Consider the following 22,358-nt stretch of genomic DNA (forward strand, 5'->3'; position numbering starts at 1 on the left):
CTTTTAGGCTTGCTGCTTTGATTGATTTCAATGGTTTGAAAATAAAATGCAGGGAAATCTTTATTTATGAACAGGTGAATATAAGCACAAAACCAACATAAAATACAGCATAGTATAAATACAATGCAGACTGGTTAAAATGGGGAGAGGGTTCAAGAGAGAAAAATTATAGAGAATATGGTATTTTACCAAGAACCATGCAACCACTCTCCCATCTGTTGCCTGGATTAGAGTAGCTATATATTTTGTTATATTGTAATATTCAGAGATGGTGAGCCAAAAGTGATAGGCATATCTATGTGTCAGCAGGAGATATAAGAAAGAAGGACTCTGTTGCAGAAATTAGAGGTTATTCAAAGTACTATAGACCAGAATTGATACCTTTACTCCTGGATACCTTAATCTGCAACTAGTATGAAATAGAAAAGGAGTACTTGTGGCACCTTAGAGACTAACAAATTTATTTGAGCATAAGCTTTTGTGAGCTACAGCTCACTTCTTCGGCATATCTATACAGTTTACTGCTGAATGCAGTCAGGACATATACATCTGAATGGAATTTACTGAGGCTCTACAGTATGCACGGGAGTAAGCACCTGCAAATAATACTGAAAGTGTTTTGACAACAACTCTATATCTTTTTCTTTTATGTCTTTTGAAAATATTTGCTCATCAATAATTTGGTAGGAAATTAAATCTGTTTGTGCTCTATTTCGTTTCTATACTTAGCATGTCTTCCACTTTAACAATAAAGAACTTGTACAGAAACAAAACCAAGCCCAAGTTTTTCTTTTGTGGTCATTGTGTCCAGTACAGGTACACTGCTGGTTACTTGTATTAAATGAAGAGAGATTTCCCTCCGTAAGAGGGAGGGGGATCCAGTGATGGAGTTTCTCAGTTCTGCTGTGTGGAGGTTGCCCTCAGAGTATTGCATCTGAGGATTGGAGAGGAAAAGGAAAAAGACATCTGGTCACGGAGCGGAAAAGGACTTTTGGTCACAGAGCGGAAAAGGACATTTGGCCAAGGGAGTAAACATCTCGTCACACCTGCAGAGGACTCTGCAACACCAGAACATGTAGCAGCCTTCCAGGCTTCCTCCACAAGACCACGTAAGTAGGTAGACAGGCAGCCAGGTGATGGTTTTCTGTTAAAATATCAGGGCAAGAGGAACTGATGGATTAGTGATGAGCTATGAGAAGATTTCCCCTCTATAGTGGACATCATTAAAAAGTCAAAATTTGCCAATAGCTACCTTCCAATGATACCTGTACTGTACTTCACATAGGGAAATACTGAGATATCTCCGCTACTACTGTGCCCTGTGATCTGCACTGGCTCCAAATCCATTTTTAGATGTTTGGATTGTAAATTTTGAAGGGCAGGGATGGTCTTTTTGTTCTACGTGCACAGCACCTAGCACAGGGGGGTCCTGATCCGTGACTAGGGTTCCTAGCCATTATGGTAACATTGTTGTAATCATCTACATAGACATGGATGGCCTGTGACCTGGGTATTAATTACATAGATTTTCTCTACTATTGTGGCAGTTGTGATCAGCAGAATGGTCTTGGTGCTGCTCCAGGGGATTCAACTCCTGAGGAAGAACAGCACTGGGACACTCTTGCTTCTGACATTCATTCCCTCTTGCAGTCTGCCAGAGCCTTGGCTTAGTGATGTGATGCAAGACACATTTTGTTCACTCTGTCCTTTCTGTCATTTTGGCCTGTGGTAGGGGAGTACCTACTTCATCCATGGATATGGATGCCAGAGGCAAGACTGACAAGATAGTTTTTGGCAATAGTTTTCATTTAATTTTTGTAATATGCACCCAGATATTACAATGAGGGTCACAGGATATTGTTTAAGACTAAAAATAAAGCAATACTGACGGGCGTATTTCTTTAAGAAGGTGCTGTGTAGCTAGGACATAGTCTAAGTCCCCTGTGATGTGGCGATTGCTGTTTCTTCCTGTTTTTTAATGATTAGTACAATAAGTGGACATGTGTAATTCTGTTTTTGCTCTCTTGACACTCTGTTAACTATTTTGTTTCTAATTTGGTTTGTATTTTTAGCTAATTCTGCCTCATTGCTACATACATGAGAAGAGAGCTATAAGAAAAAGTTAATTGTATGCAGTATTGTGTAGAATTATCGGATAGATTATAATCTGAAGGATATGCACACATTTCGGTGGCTGTATTAAAATATCTAAAAGAATAAGAGTTGATATCATCTCTATTATAAACTGTCCTGAAGGTAGAGACTTGGATCACTTAATATGATTTGATCACAATATGCAAAATATATGCAAACCAGCTGCTCAGCCCATTAATGATACATTCAAGAACATTCACTGTTCTAGGGCTGGAAATGTCAGATTCACTTGTAAATGTTCCTAATCAGGAGCAAGGAGAGCAGGGTGTGAAATAGTAGCCTGGTACGCTCGCTTTACACCCCCTGGGAAGATGTAGCTAGTGTCTAGCCCCTTAAACCTGTTTAATCCAACCCAGTATCTTTTTAATTTAATATTTCTTTAAAATTTCGTTGAAAACTACTCCAGCACAAAACAGATATTGGGCCAGATTCTTCTCCCACTTAAACCCGTGTTAACTGGGGTAATTCCTCAAAAGCCAATGGGGCTGAGTGATGCAAAAGAGTAGAAAGCAGTTGGATTTTCACAGCAGAGAACTCCTTGGTGTGTGGCAGCTCTCAGCAGGTGCACAGGTAGTACGGCTGACTCGTGTGATGCACCCTCTGCTCAGCGGTGGTGCATGGTCATGGCCATAGCGACCCTTCAACCCTTCCTTACTAAAAATTAGCAAGTAACTGCAGGAGTATAGAATCATATTTGTATCTAGTGCCTCATTTTTCCATGGAAGGGTTATAGTTAATCTATATCTATGCTACCAGCATATGCAGCCACATTCTGCAGCTCTCATATGAATAGTCACACTGAAGTCACAGCTGGAGGACCGAGACTAGAATGTAAGGCAAAAGAACAGTGGAGATCCAATTCTACATCATTTAAATGAATGAGACTTTTGCCATGACTTCACTTCAGCAAGGTTGGGCCCTAAATGTATAGACTATTGAGTAAGAGACATATTTCTGTTCTAATGGATACATCTAAAAATGCTCTTTTGGTGTGACCACATACAGTACATATGATAGGTGGCATGAACATAATTACATGAAAAGAATAACCAGGAAAAAAATCCCTCCTCAAATTCAATAATGTTGTAAATTTAATCTCTGTGGCTGAATGCAGCCTTTAGATTTACAATAGGCCTGACTAATTAAGTGAACTTGAGTCAGTTCTGCAGAAACTATTGCTGCTTGAATGAATAGTGCAAGCTATTAATATAATATAATATAGTTATTAATATTGTATTATTATAACATTAGTGTGGAACTAGAAAACACTTGCATCTTCATGGCAGTATACTTAATGCCGCTGCAGGAGCATAGACATGGATATATAACTGCTGAAAAAACATCAGTTTTTGTGTTATATTTTTGTTATGAGTATTGATCAACAGAAGCCCAATGTGACTAGTCACATGAGACTACTGATAATTCAACTGCTGATATTAGGCAGAATTCTGTTAAATGAAAACTACAGTTGTCAATCTGAAGTTCTCTGATACTATACTTTTCATAGATAAATTCATATTAGCAATAACCCTACTGGAATTTACGTAGGTTATCAGATCTCTCAAAAAGTTTACAAGTTCAGGCACTTTTACATCAGCATCCTTCAAGTTATGGGTTAATTTTTGCAACCCTTACATTGTATAGTGCTTCACACTGCTAGTGGTCCCACTGAAGTCAGTGGGACTATATGTGGTATACAGGGAACTTGGATTCCTGACACCTTTAGCTCTTCAGGGCAGCCTCTTGGCTTAGTTTTTCAAATGGTGGCTGTGAGAGGTAAGGATGGCTACATGTGGCCATATATGACATACAAAACAGAAACAAACAAACAATGTATTTATTGCTTAGGAACATAATATGTATTTTGAATCCTTTGCTGCTAGTTCACTTTTGTGAAAAGTCTGCTAAACCTATGTTAATAAATATTAGTTTAGTTAACATAGTTATTTTGATTCCTTTTTAAGTCTTCTTTTTGATACAAGACATCTCTAGTGGTTGTAGCTTGAATATAATGCATTTTTTCTCATTAGTTTAATGTCGGTGGGCCTGGGGGGTGTATTTGCCTATGAACATGCAGCAACTAATACACCACTACTTCTGAAGTGTGGTTAAAGTATACATGAAAGGGTAAGCATTCACATAGTACAAAACCCTTTTAACAGCTTCACTGGTTCTACAACAAATACTTACCAAAGGCATTGCCTTCTTATTCATCTCAAGTACCACTACAGCAGTTCTAGAGCTGAAGATGGTTCTAATGGGCATCTTCATCAGCAAAGTACTCAGCAGTGAACATGTTAATTTTAGGACCTGCAATCTCTGAAATGCATAACTCTCTACAGGAAAATTTGTTTGTTTGTTTGCCTGCTGGGAATCCCACTAATTAAGTAAGATTTTTATCTTTCCCTTCTTACGCCTTTATTTGTAATTCTGTAATCTGACCTCTATCCTTCCCGCAGCTCCCATTGGCCAGGAACAGCGAACCGCGGCCATTGGAAGCTGTGGGTGGCCATACCTTCAGATGCTCAAGTAAACAAAATGTCTCGCGGCCCGACAGGGGCTTACCCTGAACAAGCTGCAAACCAAGTTTGGGAACCCCTGGGATAGAGGAAGGAAAGAGACCAGCTGGGTCACTGAGTCTAGTCCCCTGCTATCACAACCAACCTCATCATATAATCCTGTTAATAAATTAATCAAACTGTCTTAAAAGTAGATGGGTTGTTTGCCCTCAAACCTAAGGTTACAGACATAAAGTATTGCAGTTGTCTTTGTTAGTGTATGTTGACTAATCACAAGTGTTTACCACCATCATTGTTATTTACTACTTGTTTCTGGTAGAGCTCATGATGTGCTATGAGCTGTACAAACAGGAAGGAAAGTATGATATCTGCCTTGAAGACTTTACACTCTAGAACAAAAACTCAGAGAAACACAAGGTAGAGGAAAGGTATAATCACTTGGATTTGTTTTTAAAATTAGGCTAAAATTTGAAATGATTCTAGAAATGTATTTTTTTCTGTATTCTTTCCTTAATTCTGGTAATCTTGTATGTTAACTCTGGTAGCCTTTTTTGATGATATTTGATTATAAGTATTTCAAAAAATTATGCAGATGTTTTGAGGAATTGTTTGCTGTCAGAAAGTAAGATTTGAAATGCACATTATACAAAACGCATAGGAGAACAAAGGCTCGGTCATTTGAAAACATAATTTATAATTATGATTGCTTACCTCTGTGTTTGGGTGGCATAACTGTTATCATATGCCTCGTAGCTTGGGTCATCATATTCACCCCCATATCCATCATCATATCCCTATGGGAAAAATAATATACCCTATTTAGAAGATTGATAAATAAGGAAGTATATTAGGCTGCAAAAATTATGTATTAATGTATAGATGCTATATTTGCATACAGGATTGTTTACATTATTATGCAGGCTATGAGACCAGAATTATACAACTAAACATGCTAACAATAAGCACATATGATGAAAGAGTAAAGAAATAAATTATTAATTTGAGAACTTAGTATATCCATTGATATAATGCAGTGCACTGTTGAAGGAACAGCTTTTCAACCGGGTTCATTTAGAACACTGACAGATGCTAATGAAGACAATTGTTTTCTCAGGAATTCGATATTACAAAAGTTTTTGTAATTATTTATAGGTGAATTATAACCATTGAAATGAACAAATGGTGAAAAAATATATTGATCTTAGAACACTGTTAAGAATGTTGTTATTGAGTATAAAACCATAACATTCAGTCCTTTTTAAAAAAAAATATTTGTCTAGGTCTGGGCAAGCAGCCATGATAATGATCATTCTAAATAACCTTTATAACAAACACCTTTAGCTTTATTGAGCATTTCAGGCTTTGTCACAGTGTTGGCAATATGACTTTCTATTACAAGTTCAATTACCAAAGTGTGTTCAGTGAAGAAAGAAAGAAAGAAAGAAAGATTACTAGATTACTTAGCACTAAATGTGGACATTCACTCTTATGGGAATCACCCACAGGAGCTGTTGAGCTTCAGAAACCTTCCAGAAAAACAGTGCACCTTGGGACTGCACAAGCTTCACCCCCACAAAGCACCAAATGTTCAGAACCAAGATTCTAATAGGCTGTGTGGTCCCCAAACATCTCAGTTCTTTCTGCTAAAGCCCAGAATCCTTTAAGAGTAGAACTCCAAAGGAGAGAGAGGAAGATGGACAAGAATTGTGAATATATGGAAGCAACACTCTCAAACAATTACATTTACTAGGAATTGACTGCATATTCTTTTTCTTATGTGGGATTCTAGCTATCAGTACAACACCTTGACTCCAGGAATGTGGGCTGATGAGTTGTAATTAATTTAGAAATGCGTTCTCAAATTGATTGTCGGATGTAGATATCACGTGAAGAGAGGAGCCCCGAGTGAAGGTGTATATAGAGCACTCGATAGCAACCATGCAGTTTTCTATAATGGAAACCTTACTGGGGTTAACCATCAAAGCCACCTTAGTTTTAGTAGAATGAGCCCTAAGACCTTCCAGTATGGGTAGACTAGCCAAAGTGCAATGTGTTTCAGTATGTATCATTCATTTTGAATGGCTCTGCATGGAACTAGTATTTCATTTACTCTGATCTCTAATAGATACAAAACATTTTGGTGACTTCCTAAATATCTTAGTATTATTCAAATAAAAAGAGAACTCTTCACTTTCCTAATATGCAGGTTATAGAACTAAATTTCCCAAGGTAAGAATGAAGTTTTGGAATGAAACCTGGGGTATTAATGGTCTGGTATAGGTGGAACACCAACTACATAAAATTACCCCAGAGAGCCTGAAAACAAAGCATTGGCTTCTAGTGAAGAATGTGAATCACCAAAGGCGCAGTTCCCTAGTCCTGTGAACTGTCTAGGTAAATTTCTGAGCTGTCTTGGATGGTGCTGATGCTGAACCAGGCATCCTAAGAACACAAACTCTGAATCAGATGACTCAGATACATCTTCTAGACCAGAAGGAGACCTTCATTGGATCCCTCTGTTGAGCAATGGGTACTGTATAGAAGATGTTAGTTCATCACTGTTATGTTCATAGCCTACATGCAGACAAAATAGATAAAAGCATAAATTCCCTTGCTGGATGGCACACTACTTTATTTTTTAGAATTCAGAATGATAACACACAAGAATCCAAAACACACAGAGAGAAAACTGGCTGCTCCCTAAGTCAATGAAACTCAATTCACCCTACCTCACTTTAAGCTGGCTCTTTCATTACTGATTCTGATCGCACACTTTCCTACAGAGACCTCTTGCCTGCAAGCATAAGCAGGAAACCCGCTCCACAACCCTCAAAACACCACCATCAACACCGAGGGACTTCCACAATCACCAAAGCAGGGAGAACCTCATGGAATCAGAAGGACTGATATCACTAGAAGGGCCAAAAGCGCCTTAAGAACCAAGAAAGCCAGAATCAAGACCAACCTAGAATCATGGCAATGATTCTTATTTCTCCTTTGGGACAGCAGTGAGTCCCCTCTTACAGAGACCTTCTCTGAATTCTACTTCCTCTTACCCTTATGTTTGAGGGCAAAAGACCACAGAATGGAGGCTTCCACAAACATTGCTCCTGACCAAGCCCCCAGATATGAGGGAGGAAGCTCAGTACCAACAACAGTCTGTTAAACAAGAGGACTTCTTAGTGCTCTGACAGACTCCAGAACCAAAGAACCTGCAACTGCGGGACCAGCTGGTTCCTGCCTGGGAGGGACATCACTGGAGCCCCTGCAGTAAAGGTATTCAGGCATTGGCAGACAAAAATGCAGAATGACTTGTGGCACTGAAGCAGCCCAGGAATCTGAATCAAAACGTTTCGCCAACTTGGAGGCAGATGAAAAGGCTGCTCCTGGCAACGAAGTCTTCTGTTTCCTCATTTGTAAGGGCTTTGAAACAAATGAAAGCCTAATCTGTCCTTGGACAGATATGGGGCTCTGACTAGGAGATGATTCTGAGGTGCTGACTTATAGGACCTCAGTCATGAAGAAGGCTAGAAACCAAGCATGGACAGTGATTCCTAGGTAATGGTGTTCCTCAAGGTAGCACACATGTTCATCCAAATCCAGCAATATGGAAAAGATATGAAACACGCTACTGAAGTGTGGCTGTTTGGAGTAGTTACGGTGGCCTGGAACTTAACTAGAGAAAATGTGGGAACCTAAATGGTGTAACAGCATAGAAATAATTTAAAATTCCTGGCACTACCTAAAAGCTCTCACTCTTTACCTAAAATGTCTAAACTATAACAAGATAACTGGAGATTTTTTGGTTAAAAAAACAAGAAACTTTTTCTAGGCATAGAGGAAAAGTTCCTACACCCACAGCTAGACATGAAAAGAAGGAACTGGATTAACTAGGGGAAACAGACAACAATGAGCAAAGCAAACTTGTCCTCTGCTCTCCACGCTGTCTTCCCATAGAATATTGAGTCAAGTTCAAGGTCTTGGTCGTCTCATCTTCAGATGCCCAGTGGTCTGGAAAAGCATATCTAAAAGATTACCTAAAACTCTGAGATTGAAGACTGTGGCTGACAACTCTACTCCTCAGGAGTTTCTACAGTAGGGGTAAAGCTTGTCTGTTCAGGAGACTGAATTTTCTCAGGGGAAAGTACAAGATTCTGGAATAAACTGACAGCAATTAAAGACTATAACAAACTTCACCACCTTGCACTTCAAGTGCAGACACACTTTTTTCGACCTGCCCTCTCTCATATAAACACAGAGCAACATGTACATTTAAATTCCCCCTGCAAAAATAAATTAAAAAATATGAAAAATGATCAAAACAAAACATTACATTGCACGCACAATTCTCCCTCTGAGAAGAGGATGAGAGAAAGAATGAACCACATGTGCTAGACATTAGTCACACTGCTTAATACATTACTGAAGACACTGAGATACTACAGTGATGACAACAGTATAGGAACCTGTATAAAACAGAATAGATAAAGGAAAGCATCTCAGTGCACTTGCCCACTGTATTAGAGGAAAGGTAAGGGAACAAATTATCTTACACTAATGCCTCAGGTGGATCAATGCTCAGCACCAGTAGAGCAAAGAACAGTTAATACTTGACACTTCTGCAAATTCAAGTTACAGATTTGAAGTCTCCCTAAAGGCTCAGAGTATATCAATATGGGGCTGGTGGTTCAAACAGAACAACTGGAAAATAGGGATAAAACGTGTAAAGCTCCAACAATTCAAAAATAATATTTCTGGTTCAAGATTCTCTCTCTACCTCATGCTATTTTTTTGGAAGTGAATTCTCACTTATGACCACACTTGTAACACATTATTAGCACCATTTCAAATAATTAAGTATAATGTAATAATTTCTAGTTTCTAGAACTCGTAAGGAACAAACTATTACTATCAAAGATACATTATACTAAACAGGACAAAGCACCATGATATATATACACTGTAAAGCAGAAGCCTGCATTATTAGGGCAATAGAGTAAATGACTTAGGGGCTTTCCAGAAAGATTCCCACTGATTTTGTAGTAACCTGTATATATCTTGGAGGCAGGAACACAGGTTGCAGGAGGGAACAGTCTGAAGAAGGCACCAGAGAGCTAGTGTGGATGCACCTAGTTGGGATGTTAGCTGCACTTGCAATATCTCTGTAAATAGTTCTCTTAATAAAGAGCCAGTTTAGTTTTACAGGTACGGAATCCTTTCACGTGATTACCCAATGTGTGGTTACAAGAAACAGATTTCAGTGGAATTTGGATCAGATATAATTCTATTCATTTAACCAACTTTTCTTTCAGAAAATGCCTTTCACATTTCTGTTGCCTATATAAGTTCTCACAAACCATTTTAATTGATGTGTGTAATTGTCAGGTGGAATACTTCCCATACAAGGAGACACTGATGTCAAGGTTCCTTCCCCACTCTGAACTCTAGGGTACAGATGTGGGGACCTGCATGAAAAACCTCCTAAGCTTATCCTTACCAGCTTAGGTCAAAACTTCCCCAAGGTACAAAATATTCCACCCTTTGTCCTTGGATTGGCCGCTACCACCACCAAACTAATACTGGTTACTGGAGAAGAGCTGTTTGGACGCGTCTTTCCCCCCAAAATACTTCCTAAAACCTTACACCCCACTTCCTGGACAAGGTTTGGTAAAAAGCCTCACCAATTTGCCTAGGTGACTACAGACCCAGACCCTTGGATCTTAAGAACAATGAACAATCCTCCCAACACTTGCACCCCCCCTTTCCTGGGAAATGTTGGATAAAAAGCCTCACCAATTTGCATAGGTGACCACAGACCCAAACCCTTGGATCTGAGAACAATGAAAAAGCATTCAGTTTTCTTACAAGAAGACTTTTAATAAAAAATAGAAATAAAGAAATCCCCCCTGTAAAATCAGGATGGTAGATACCTTACAGGGTAATTAGATTCAAAAACATAGAGAACCTCTCTAGGCAAAACCTTAAGTTACAAAAAAGATACACAGACAGAAATAGTTATTCTATTCAGCACAGTTCTTTTCTCAGCCATTTAAAGAAATCATAATCTAACACATACCTAGCTAGATTACTTACTAAAAGTTCTAAGACTCCATTCCTGGTCTATCCCCGGCAAAGACAGAATATAGACAGACACACAGACCCTTTGTTTCTCTCCCTCCTCCCAGCTTTTGAAAGTATCTTGTCTCCTCATTGGTCATTTTGGTCAGGTGCCAGCGAGGTTACCTTTAGCTTCTTAACCCTTTACAGGTGAGAGGAGCTTTCCCCTGGCCAGGAGGGATTTCAAAGGGGTTTACCCTTCCCTTTATATTTATGACAACTGAGCCAGATCAGGGGTAGGTCAATTTATACTAGCTGAACATTTATCCTCTGGTATAATCACAGAGTATTAAAACACCTGTACAATATCTATAAACTGATAGAGTCAAACTGCATGGCTTCTGTAAGGGAAAGAAGTCCTTCTCTGAACGATCAGAATTCTTTGAAAATGTTAATGAAATTGCAGGTAAGGAGGACCCAATAGACATAGTTCTTAGAATTCCAAAAGGCTTTTGATAAGGTTTGATTTTCAAGGCTCTCTATGGGACTAGTTCTGGTTGCCTGAGAAACCATCCCTCCCTCCCTCCATGATCAGGCTCTCTTATGACAGCTGCATTCCACTGGAAAGATGATGCTATCATCTGGTAGGGGTAGGCTTGTGACTGTGGGAAAAATAACTTTCACACAAAATGGACCACAACTAAGGAACTGATAGAACCAGCTGGAATAAGCATGACCACAAACTTCATCATACTCATAGCCAACTATAATAGTCACCTCTCCACCCTGGCTTTCCTACAACAGTACCCTCATTCTCACAGATTCACTCATTAAGTCTAAGCTTGCTTCTTGGGGACAGGGAAGAGAGAACATTTTCATTTATTAAAGTACTAGGATATGCTCTGACACTACAGTGATCAGGAATATATAGACAGATATGGATACATATGCAAAGAAGAGAACAGAAATACACTTCTGAGATTGTATTGGGACTAGCAATGTTATTTGTAGTTATTAATGACTTTGAAGAGGAAGTGGATCATAGTTAGGAGATTTAAATAAAAATCTGTTGCACTTAGTGAATTCTAAGGGGATGAGAAAATGCAGATGAATCTAAAGAAATTGAGTAATAATAACATTTTACTTACCAAACCTTCCCCCATCTCCAAACACACACACAAATGTCTTTGAAGATTCTCAATACAACACATGAATTTAGTAACTGGGAATAATCAAACTTAACAACTAAGTATAGTGGAGCTATACCCATAAGTACTTTAAAAACAATAAAGCTAATAAGCGTAAAATATGGATAAACATAAAAATGGGAAGACAATGTAAGAATTGCAAAATCAGAGTAATAAGTTGTGGCCTTCATATCACCTTTAAAGAATAATTCTAAGAGTTGGCATCCAGGGCACTTAGATAACAAGGTGGTAGGTGAGTTAGAAATACATACCATAAGTAAGGGCTACCTCCCCCAAAGACATTTTGTCCTATTAACAGAATATTCCTTGTCCTAGGTTTTAGTTGATCCACCATGTACCATACCACTGAGAAGAATATGTCCAAATACTGGGAGAAAACAAAACCCCAGAAAGGGCTAAAATTGAAATTGCAAACTGGTGTACCAGAGTGTAGTTTTCTATAAAATACTTGTGTGTGTACTGAGCTAAAATATAAAAAGGGGAGATGATGGTGAGACATCTTTGGAAGAATGTAAGAACTCTCAATACATTTTGGAGTCAACAAGAAGAGGTTTGCATGCTGTTTTTAAAAGAACAGTATGTGAAGGGTATGGAAAGACAGTTCAGAAAACTTGAATTCTTAGTCAAACATGCTTCCAGATTTAAAAAGAATAATCTCTTTCTGCTGTATTTTATAGCATTTTAAGCACTTTTATACACACACACACAGTATACATTTTAAACAAAGAATTTAATACTGTACACAGGAATGATGATTGCGAAGCTTGGTTGAGGTGGTGAAGTCAGAGGGTGGAAGAGCATGGGATATTTCCCAGGGAATGCCTTACTGCTAAATGATAAACTAGCACTTGGCTGAGCCCTCAAGGGTTAACACATTGTTGTTAATGTAGCCTCACACTCTATAAGGCAGCACGAATGGAGCGGGGGAGACAGCATGGCAGACAGAGACAGAGACACACACTCTGTGAGTGAGAGAGAGTGAGATGTGCATTGTCCCTTTAAGACGCTGACCGCACTCTAAATACATTGCCTTTTTAAGTAGATCAGCAAGTTGAGACAGCAGCTGCTGCCAGCAAGCTCCCTCCATCCTGAGCCCTGTCGTGTCCCCCCTCAGCTCTATGGAGATGGGGTAAGCGGGGGGCAGGACCAGGGGGGAGGGGGACACCCTGACATTAGCGCACCCCCCCCCGCCGGCAAAGCAAGCAGGAGGCTCCCGGGAGCAGCTCCAAGGCAGAGGGCAGGAGCAGCACATGGCAGTGGGAGGAGGGACAGCTAAACTGCCGGCAATTGATAGCCTGCTGGGTGGCTGCCCCGCAGGGAACTTAGGGGAGCGGGAAGCTGATGTGGGGCTCCCAGTCCACCCTGGTTCCAAGCCCCCACCACCTAGCTGCAACGGGCTGCTCTTTCTACAAGCAGAGGACAAAGCAGGCGGCTGCCAAACATTATAAGGGAGCATTGCACAACTTTAAATGAGCATGTTCTCTAATTGATCAGTAATGTAACAACAAAATAAAGTTAACCAGGATGACTTTAAGTGAGGAGTTACTGTACCAACTTTTCTTTCAAATTTTCATCGAGTTTTTATGCTCTTTTTTAACCAAACAGAACAAAAAGTACGCAAAATGTGATTGACAGCATCATGCACATTTGTTTTGTATTTAACTGAAACTTTTCAATCAAGTTTTCAGAATCTTCATAGAATGGAGCCTACATTATTGAAAGTACATAAGTCTAACTCCAGTTATTGATATTCTTTATCATTGTTAGTGTTCTTGGACCACTCAATACTATATAACTCAATAACCATTGACATTCTTGAGCATCTTATGTTCTCTGCTTTGGGCAGAATCTTTACATCTGTAATTATATTGAAATATCAATGTTATTGCTGTTGATATGCAAATGATATCCAGCTATGAATTACTTGACTGTTGAGATACCAAGATGTTCCTTACTGTTCATATACCTGCTTATACAACATACCAACATTCCTTATTTAAAATCTAATTTCTTAAATCTTAAGGCTGATTTCTTTTTGAAGAGGTTTCAAAGCACTTTTTAGAAGAAGATGTTGCAAAAAGAGAAGTTTCTTCCTTTACTACTGTTCCTGGATCAGCAGATATGTAGTATCTTTCATGTTATTTTCAAATAAATGCAATAGGAGCAGTTTATTGAAACAATTATGTGTAACAGATGAAACCATATAAAAACTGTATTTTATCCAAAACCACATTATGAGAGGTTAGATTTGAAAATCTACCAAGAAAACACATGCACACGTAAGGGTTTCTTCTGTCAAAGCTGTGAATGAACTTGGTGTTCTTGAACATGAGGAACTAATGGCATGGGCTTGATCTAGGTACCGTGTGTGCTGGTGACGTGCAGTCTATCACACACAGTTCAGCCTGCTTCCTTACTTCAGCCCTTCGAGCTCTAGTTACAGTTGAGCAGAAATTATCAAGCATGCTGAATTATACCAAAATGTATGGCTGTTTTTGCAAAGTGAAAAATGGAGACTATCATGAGATGACTAAACATTTTCACTCAGAACATAAACTGGATTTTAGGCTCTGATTCAGCCAAATACTTAAGTAGGTGAATAACTTTAAATATGTAAGTTTTCCATTGACGCCCACTGGACTACTCAGATGTTTAAAATTACTCATGGTGCCTCGGTCCCTGGCTGAACCATAAGGCAGATTTTCTGAAGATGAAAGATTTGTGCACTAACACAGTGTTATTGACATTATATCCTAGTTATTATTTTCCTAAGCTTTCATTTTTTTATCTTGAAATGTCTCTTTTCCAAAACATCTCTAAAGTAAGGCTCCAATCTTAACCCATGTGAGGTCCCATTGAAATGAGTTGGGCTGTGCATGGCTGCAGAACTCTACCCAAGTGGAGCCAGTTGCAGGATTTGGGCCTAAGACATATTTTCAAACCCTGGGTAAGGATATCAGAGCTAATGAGGCCCAAGTGATTTACTTAGCAAGCTCCAAAATAGTAAACAAATATTCCTATTATATATGGCTTATATATTCGTTGTTTATTAAGTTATTTGACATCAATCATATTTTATACTAACTACCAATGTAGTGCTTAAGCAGTAATTCAACTAGTGTTTTCTTCCAAGACACTGATTCAGTATATAGCACATTGTTGTTTGCTGCTAATAACAGCTGAGTAAAGAGGAACCACAAAATTCCAAATGGCGCTATCTACTGTACAGGAATAAAGAACAAAGCACCCATATATTATATTTCAATGGACACAGACAATAGAGTATTAGAAAAGATATTTCCAGTATGATACTCTCTTATTCTGTACTCAAGCATTAGATCCAGTATAAAATTTCTTCTTAGTTTTAAAAGCTATGCAAAAGGATTTAACTTACCAAAAATGATTTTCATTCTTTTAGAAGAATTACTGCTTAAAGGTCAAATCTAATTAAAAATAAACTATTTGTAATTATGATTGTAATGGAGTGACAAGCAAAATAGTGAAAATAATGGAATTTTATTGATTGAAAGTCATGACAGATAGCCTTGAAATTGATATTATTGCCTATAATTTTTGTATTTAGAGCATACAATCACAGATATTAGAGACAGAAGAGAATTAGATTGCATATTCCAATCCTTTGCCAGGGTAAAATTGTTTCTTCCAGCTTATTTTCCAGGGCTTTGTCTAATCTAGTTTTAAATATTTCAAGCAGTAGGGATTCCACTATTTCACTATTCGACAGTCTAATAGATCTTGCTGTCAGGATACCTTTCCTAATTTCACCCCCTACTGCTAAATATGTCCCTTTGTGTCACCCTCAGGCCTTCACTTCCTTAGTGTTTACACCTTTCCAATACTTATTATTTATTCATTTAGATGTATACAAATATTAAAATGAGGCACCTATCCAAAACCCTCTGCACCCTGGGCACAAACAAAAATATTAAGAAGCAGCTAAGCTCATAACAGACAAAAAAATTCAACCCTCTACAGAAGTCTCATAAAACTCCTCACTTCTACGCAGACTGAACCTGGTCAAATCCCTCCCTTTTCATCAGGCTGAGTACACAGATGTATCTGTCAGCAAGCCCAGAAGGTTATTAACCACAAGCTGTTTTGGACTGAGTTGGGGCAACATTCTATTCCCAGACCCTTAAATCAAGGGAGATCCAGCACAAGTGCTTCCACTGAGGTATGGCATGAGGAAGGAGGAAGATTTAAAGTGCCTTTTAGAGCTTTATTGGTCATAACCAACACATTAAACTCCACCTGGAAAGCACCAGGAAGCCTGTACAGATCACAGAGGTTTCACGTGATGTTGGCAAGATACTCTGCTTACAAAGTGAGCCACTGAAGTCTGCATGAGATTTAATTTTTGAATGTCTTTAAGGTGCTGCCTCAAGGTGTCAAAGTTATGGTTCACGGCAGCCAGTTTGGCATTCAGAAGAAACCATCATAATCTTGTAACTGGGTGTGGATGGTACTAAATTTTCATGATCATCTAGCAGCAGTGGAGGATCCTTCAAAACCCACAGAGGTAGTCAATAGGCAGACCGCTGGCCAAATCCGGACGTCCAGACAGTTTTGAATGGACTCCAAAATCTTTTTATTTACTTATTATCAACATCACTGTGGTTTTTTATTATTATTTTCTTCTCTGGTGTCTGGACCTTGACTATACCTTGACCAAGACATTTGTACCTTGACAAAAAATAATTGACTACTCCTTTCCCAGATTGTGACAAGCCACAAATGGGAGATGCAAACATTCAATTAAAGGTGGAGAAATCATCATTGCTATTTCTTCCCCTTGCTTTCACAGCTGACCAACATCACCTCGGATTTATCTAGATTTAGCTTCAACTCCAGCTAGCTCTTATCTATTCCCCAAAATCTACCAGACACTGGACCAGGTGTTCAGTTGCATTAGCTGAGTTAAGTGCAATAGAAGTATGGAATTGTGTGAAAATTCTGCGGGCCATGCTTCCGAATTAACTCTCCTAATGCCCTCCAATGAGCAGGAAGGGGGAAAAATTAAACTTTTTAGACCACCACTGGAGAATACCCCTAAGAGAATATAAATAAGTGCCCCATCCCACACTCTTGGAATATTTAGCCAGGAGAGAATGGATCCACTCAACAGCAGTGCCGTCTTTTCCTTTCCACAGTCTGCAAGGAAGTTAACAACAGCTAATGATCAATGGTGAAGGATGCAAATTAGTCTAATAATATCAGCATGGAAGCCTGATCTTTATCCATCACCAGAAGGAGATCTTCTACCAATGCCACCTGTCCTGTAACCAGATTGACAAGGTTTAAGGATATATGGGGAAACTACGGACTCAGAGGGGTCTCTTGCCATATCCTCCTCTATAGTGTAGATCAAGTGTGGAAGAGGAGATAGATACTTGTCAGTAATTAACCACATTGTCCGGGTCAAGGGTTACTTACATAATTTGCCAATAATGCACAGCAGCTATCTGTAGATGTTTATTATGTCACATATTGTACAAGAACACAGAGGTGTTAAATATATAGAGCTGAGCAATTTTTTCAGACTAATAGTTTATTTTTTGAAAAATGCAGTTTTATTTGACCCAAAACTATTCATGAATTCAAGACAAATTCCCTGAATAGTTTCAAACAATTTTTTTTTGGGGGGGGATGGAGAACTTAGGTCCCATGCATAAGACAACTGGAGGATGAGCTGCCACCCTTAATAACCTTGATGAGGATACTCACAGGATGTGGGATACCTGGGTCATTTCCTCCTGCTAGCTGATGTGGTGAAGGGATTTGAACTTGCCTCTCTCACATTTCATGAAGCACTCAAATCACTGGGCTATGGGACATTCGAAGGCAGGGCTCCCTCAATCTCTACTGTGGAAACTATTCCACTTTGTATAAAAAATTAGTCATTGGATTATTTGATTCATCAACATTTTTTGGAATTTTTATGTTTCAGTTTGATCCAATCTGGTTTTTTTTTCAGAACTCCGAGCAAACCAAAAAAAAAAAAAAATCAACCTTTTTCATCCAGCTCTAACTAAAAACTGTATTTCAAAATAAGAGGGTCAAACAGTTATGAGGATCTGCTTTGGACTGACTTCTTCCTAATTCCTTCTATTTATTTTGGCATATTTACCTGTTAGAAATTACCTAAATACTGTATATAAGAATATTTTGAGAGCCACCAATCCACTGATAATTATAGTCATACCAGCTTGCTCACTTTATCTTATACTCATTAATGCTATAGAACAAGTATCCTTTTAAATCAGCAGGATAGGGTTCTTTTCAGTGATATTAATATAGTAGAGAGAGAGCGAGAGAACTGTATTGGAATATAACAAATCTAAGCACAGCTGTGCCTATTACAGTAATCATACAGCCAATTTATTTGAAAGCATGGCATACACTGTTAAAATGAGTCAAGTTCTTATAGGAAACAGGTTTCTGACTTTCTTGCATCGTATGTAGTAGATTAATATATGTTTTTAACACCTTCAAAACTTACTCTTTTGTAATTGCAAAGCTTTTAGCCCTTTAGCTTACTCATATGAGTATGAGCGCAGAGGGTTTTGAGGCTGTTGTTAATGACAATGGACGCTACAAAGGGTGGAAGCCAGAAAGTGATGTTCATCATAATTCAAATCTCTGGATTTGAGCTCAATCTTTTGAGCTCTTCTTTTTAACAACCCTATTAGATAAACAGTGTCAAATGTGACAGCCTGACTGCCTTCTAAAAGAAAATGATGTTCAAAAATATCGTTCTTCAGCGATGTATGCTGAAGCGCAATTTAGACTGCAGAGATCATTCTTTTACTGATGCACTTGCAATGTCTTGTTTTTTTATATGAATGAGTTTTGCTGTCATTCCTCAGACCTTCTCACTAATCCCCAAACCCGTTTAGCTGTATACTTGACACTGAAAATGATTTTATGTGATTTCAGTCTTCAATAGTTTAATTTGTGAAGCACACATAGTAAGTCAATCCCCATTACTCGTTCAAGGAAAAAACATGCACACGCACACGAGCAGAAACTTGTAACATCATAAATTCCTAGACACAACACATTTCTGTTGTCTCTCTTAGCCAGTTGGGAAAAATATTCCTTCATAAGAAGCCTTCTACTCTATCATCTGGTTGCGCCCCCTGGTACTTTCGGTCATTATTTTTCTTTGTATACCGTGAAAGATTTTTAACTTTAGCCTTTGGTTATTTTCTGTTGATGCAATTTTCAGCCCTCCCTTTGTACAGAGGGCTATTTGTACACAAGGCAGCAATATGTTTCAGCTAAATCCACTTAAGAAAAGGAAACAAAGCTAATGGAGCTGAAAGAACAAAAGTGGTTTGCTAATGATTAATTTTTTTCTAAACCCTATTTCAACATTTTACATTTGTGTACTTTATATTACCATTGCTGGTTATTATTTGTTTAGCTCCAACAATGTGCTTATCACTGTACAAGACATAAAAATAAAAATAGTGCCTACCCTTCAGAACTGGCCTCCTTCAAAGCCCATTGAAGTCAATGGGAGTCTTTCCATTGACTTCAATGGGTTTTGGATCAGGCCCTCCAAGTCAAGCACAAAGAAGATACGATGTATGCTTTGGGGTGATGTTTATGTGAAGGGGGCGGGAGAGGAAGAAGTTGCAAAAATCAAGATGGGAGATATGGGTATGTACACACATTTTAGCCATCAACACAGAGAGGAAAGTTCAGTGAGCATTAGAACACTATCTGCAGAGCCGACCCGTGCCTGCCAATGGGGGAAGTGAGCATGCTCAGTACAAGCCAAGGAGCAAATCTGGGGTGGGGGGGGAATGGCATGCCCTGCATGCCCCCCTCCATGCATTACCTCTCACTGTCTGGATGTGAAGGGAGGAACTAAAGATGACCCCCTGGTTGCAAGCTTGAGTGGCACAGGTTAAGGACATCACTAGCATTTTTAAAGCTTCCAAAGTGAACATTTTTAAAAGAAGTAGTTCTTAATTGCCAACTTCTTAGAAATAGCAACCAATGAATTTTACATGACACTCAGAGATACTGGCAGCTTATAGTAGAATCAAGCTCTTAGAGGGACTCAGTGGGAGTCTTTCTATTTATTTCAGCAGGCACCGGATCAGACCTAAAATCTACATACTGCATGGTTTTGTAAATTCAGTGCCAAAAAAGAAAAAGATAGGCAGAAGGAAGCTTGCCTATGAAAATGTATTGGCTGTCTCCAACAATCAGGCTACTTACTGGGATGTGAGCTGAAAGGCAATTGATGGTTTCATTCATTCCAACCAAAGCAGCCTTGAGGCTAGTGATTCTCTGTTATAAATTTTTATGTAAGTTTAAGAGAAACCAAATCCTACCAGGCTCATGATATCATTTGTCATCTTTCAGCTCCTATCAAGCTGAGTCTATTGTCCTACAAAGGGGCTGTTGTATCTGTATTTGGAAAATCTCGATCTGTTAATGCATCCAAGAAGGGAAAGGAAGAACGTTTAACTGTGATGATAATGGTCAACAGTACACATTTATCATGTTTCCCTTTCCCATTAAAGATGGCAGGGTTGAGATTTCATCAAAAGTTCCCAGATTTCTAGATTCACTTCCTTACCCAGAAACTAATGATCAAAGAAGATTTTTAACACGTTGCATGCATATTGAGCTGCATGTATACCATCAACATTAAATAGGTACTATGCTCTGATCCTCAAAGGTATCTAGATGACTAATTCTCCTTGGTTTCAATGGGAGTTGGGTGTCTAAATACCTTTGGGAATTTGGGCTGAAGTGGTGAATGGGGATAATAATACTTACTTCCTTAGTAAAGTGCTTTGAGATCTCTGAATGAAAAGTGCTAGGTAAAAGGTAGGTATTATTATTAAACTCAGAATCAAACTGAACATTCTAAAAGACTAGAATCTTGCTAAGAATTATAACAAGTAATAAGCCCATCTGTAGCACTTTATATTGCAAAGAACTGTACAGACATCACCAAAATAATGCTAATGTGACTAATTAATTATTAGTGTTAGAATAAACATCATGAGTTGCATCAGTGGCCACAAAAGCTGAACAGTTGACTTTTAAAGTGTGGTCAGATTTGCCAATTGGATTATGCTTTTCCCCCACCGTGGTACCATTTCATTCTGAACTGAAAGTAGAAGTGATGTGTGTATTTAAAAGCACAATTTAGTTAAAATTAGAGCAGACAGACAACGCAGACTGAAAACATCACTGCAGCAATTAAAGGCATTATTGCCCCCTCTGCTTTGACCCTCACAGAGCCAGAGAGTCTTAGAACTGAGAGGATCAAAGGTCTCGCTACATACTGGGATGTGGAGGCCCAAAGCACACACTTTGGATATTAGGGTGGGCAACATAAAATTTACCTGCTGGATGTCAAGAAAGCTAATGGTTTAATCAAGAATAGACACACACATATGCCAAAATCATGTCAAATGGCACAAGAAACCCAATTTTCTTCTAGGAACAGGACTGAATTTAGTACCATATTCATTGCCTGGTACTTCAGTCTCTCCATGCTGTTGAAGCCATGTTACTGATCCAGGACTTTCTTTCTAGCAGGTGGTTCTAGAGTGGACTAGTTCAGGGACAAGGAAAACAGAAGATGAGAGGAGATGTTGTGCCAGATCCTCAGCTGGTATAAACTGTAGTCTGCGGAGCTACATTGATGTACATCAGCAGAGGATGTATACCCTACTCTGAGGAAGAAGCTGCTTTCTGTAGTGCTACTGATTCAAACTGGAATGGTGACCTGTTTATTTCCTTCCAAGAAGATTTGTTTCTCTATTGTAAGTAGTTACATGGCCCCCATCAGTGCAGTAACTGAGCACCTTACAGTTTTTAATGTATTCACCCTCACAACAGTCCTCATGTGAGGTAGGGAAGTTCTATTAACCCCATTTTACAGATAATAATATCTAGTTCTTACATAGCACTTTTAATCAATATGTCTCAAAGTGTTTTATAAATGAGATGAGTATAATTTTAAAGAGGGGAAACATGAAGCACAAAGAGGTGAAGTTCCTCGTGAGGAACTGAGGCACAGACACTGAATACATTTCCTGAGGTCACAGAGGAAGGCTGAGGCAGAGCAAGGAACTGAACTCACCTCTTTCAAGTCCCAGGCTAGCGCTCCAAGCTCTGAAACATTCTTTCCCTGCACCTCTTGCAAGATTAGGTCAGAAAACTCCTGCTCCCTTACATGGGTGTACAGAGGGGAGGAAATCCCAGGTCCTCCAATAAGCAGGCCAGGCACACTTGCTGCAGACTGTATAATCCCAAGCTAGTTTTGTGATGTTATGACTCCTACATGGCACAGTTTATCTCTATCTCTTTCCTTGGAAGCCATCTCCCAAACAGTGAAACCCCGCAACCCCTTGCTATCCGCCAC

The 22,358-nt window shown here is 38.9% G+C and overlaps 1 protein-coding gene across 2 annotated transcripts in view; it reads right to left on the bottom strand.

Moving 5' to 3' along the window:
- Positions 1 to 22,358, bottom strand: part of KHDRBS2 (KH RNA binding domain containing, signal transduction associated 2) — a 573,690-nt gene that overhangs the window by 37,190 nt on the left and 514,142 nt on the right. For both annotated transcript variants that reach the window (XM_077811602.1, XM_077811603.1), the window contains one exon: positions 5,385 to 5,467. In XM_077811602.1, coding sequence (XP_077667728.1) covers positions 5,385 to 5,467 — 83 coding nt within the window. The remainder of the gene's footprint in view (positions 1 to 5,384; positions 5,468 to 22,358) is intronic.

This window comes from Eretmochelys imbricata, chromosome 3 (genome assembly GCF_965152235.1).
Source record: "Eretmochelys imbricata isolate rEreImb1 chromosome 3, rEreImb1.hap1, whole genome shotgun sequence".
Taxonomy (NCBI): domain Eukaryota; kingdom Metazoa; phylum Chordata; order Testudines; family Cheloniidae; genus Eretmochelys; species Eretmochelys imbricata.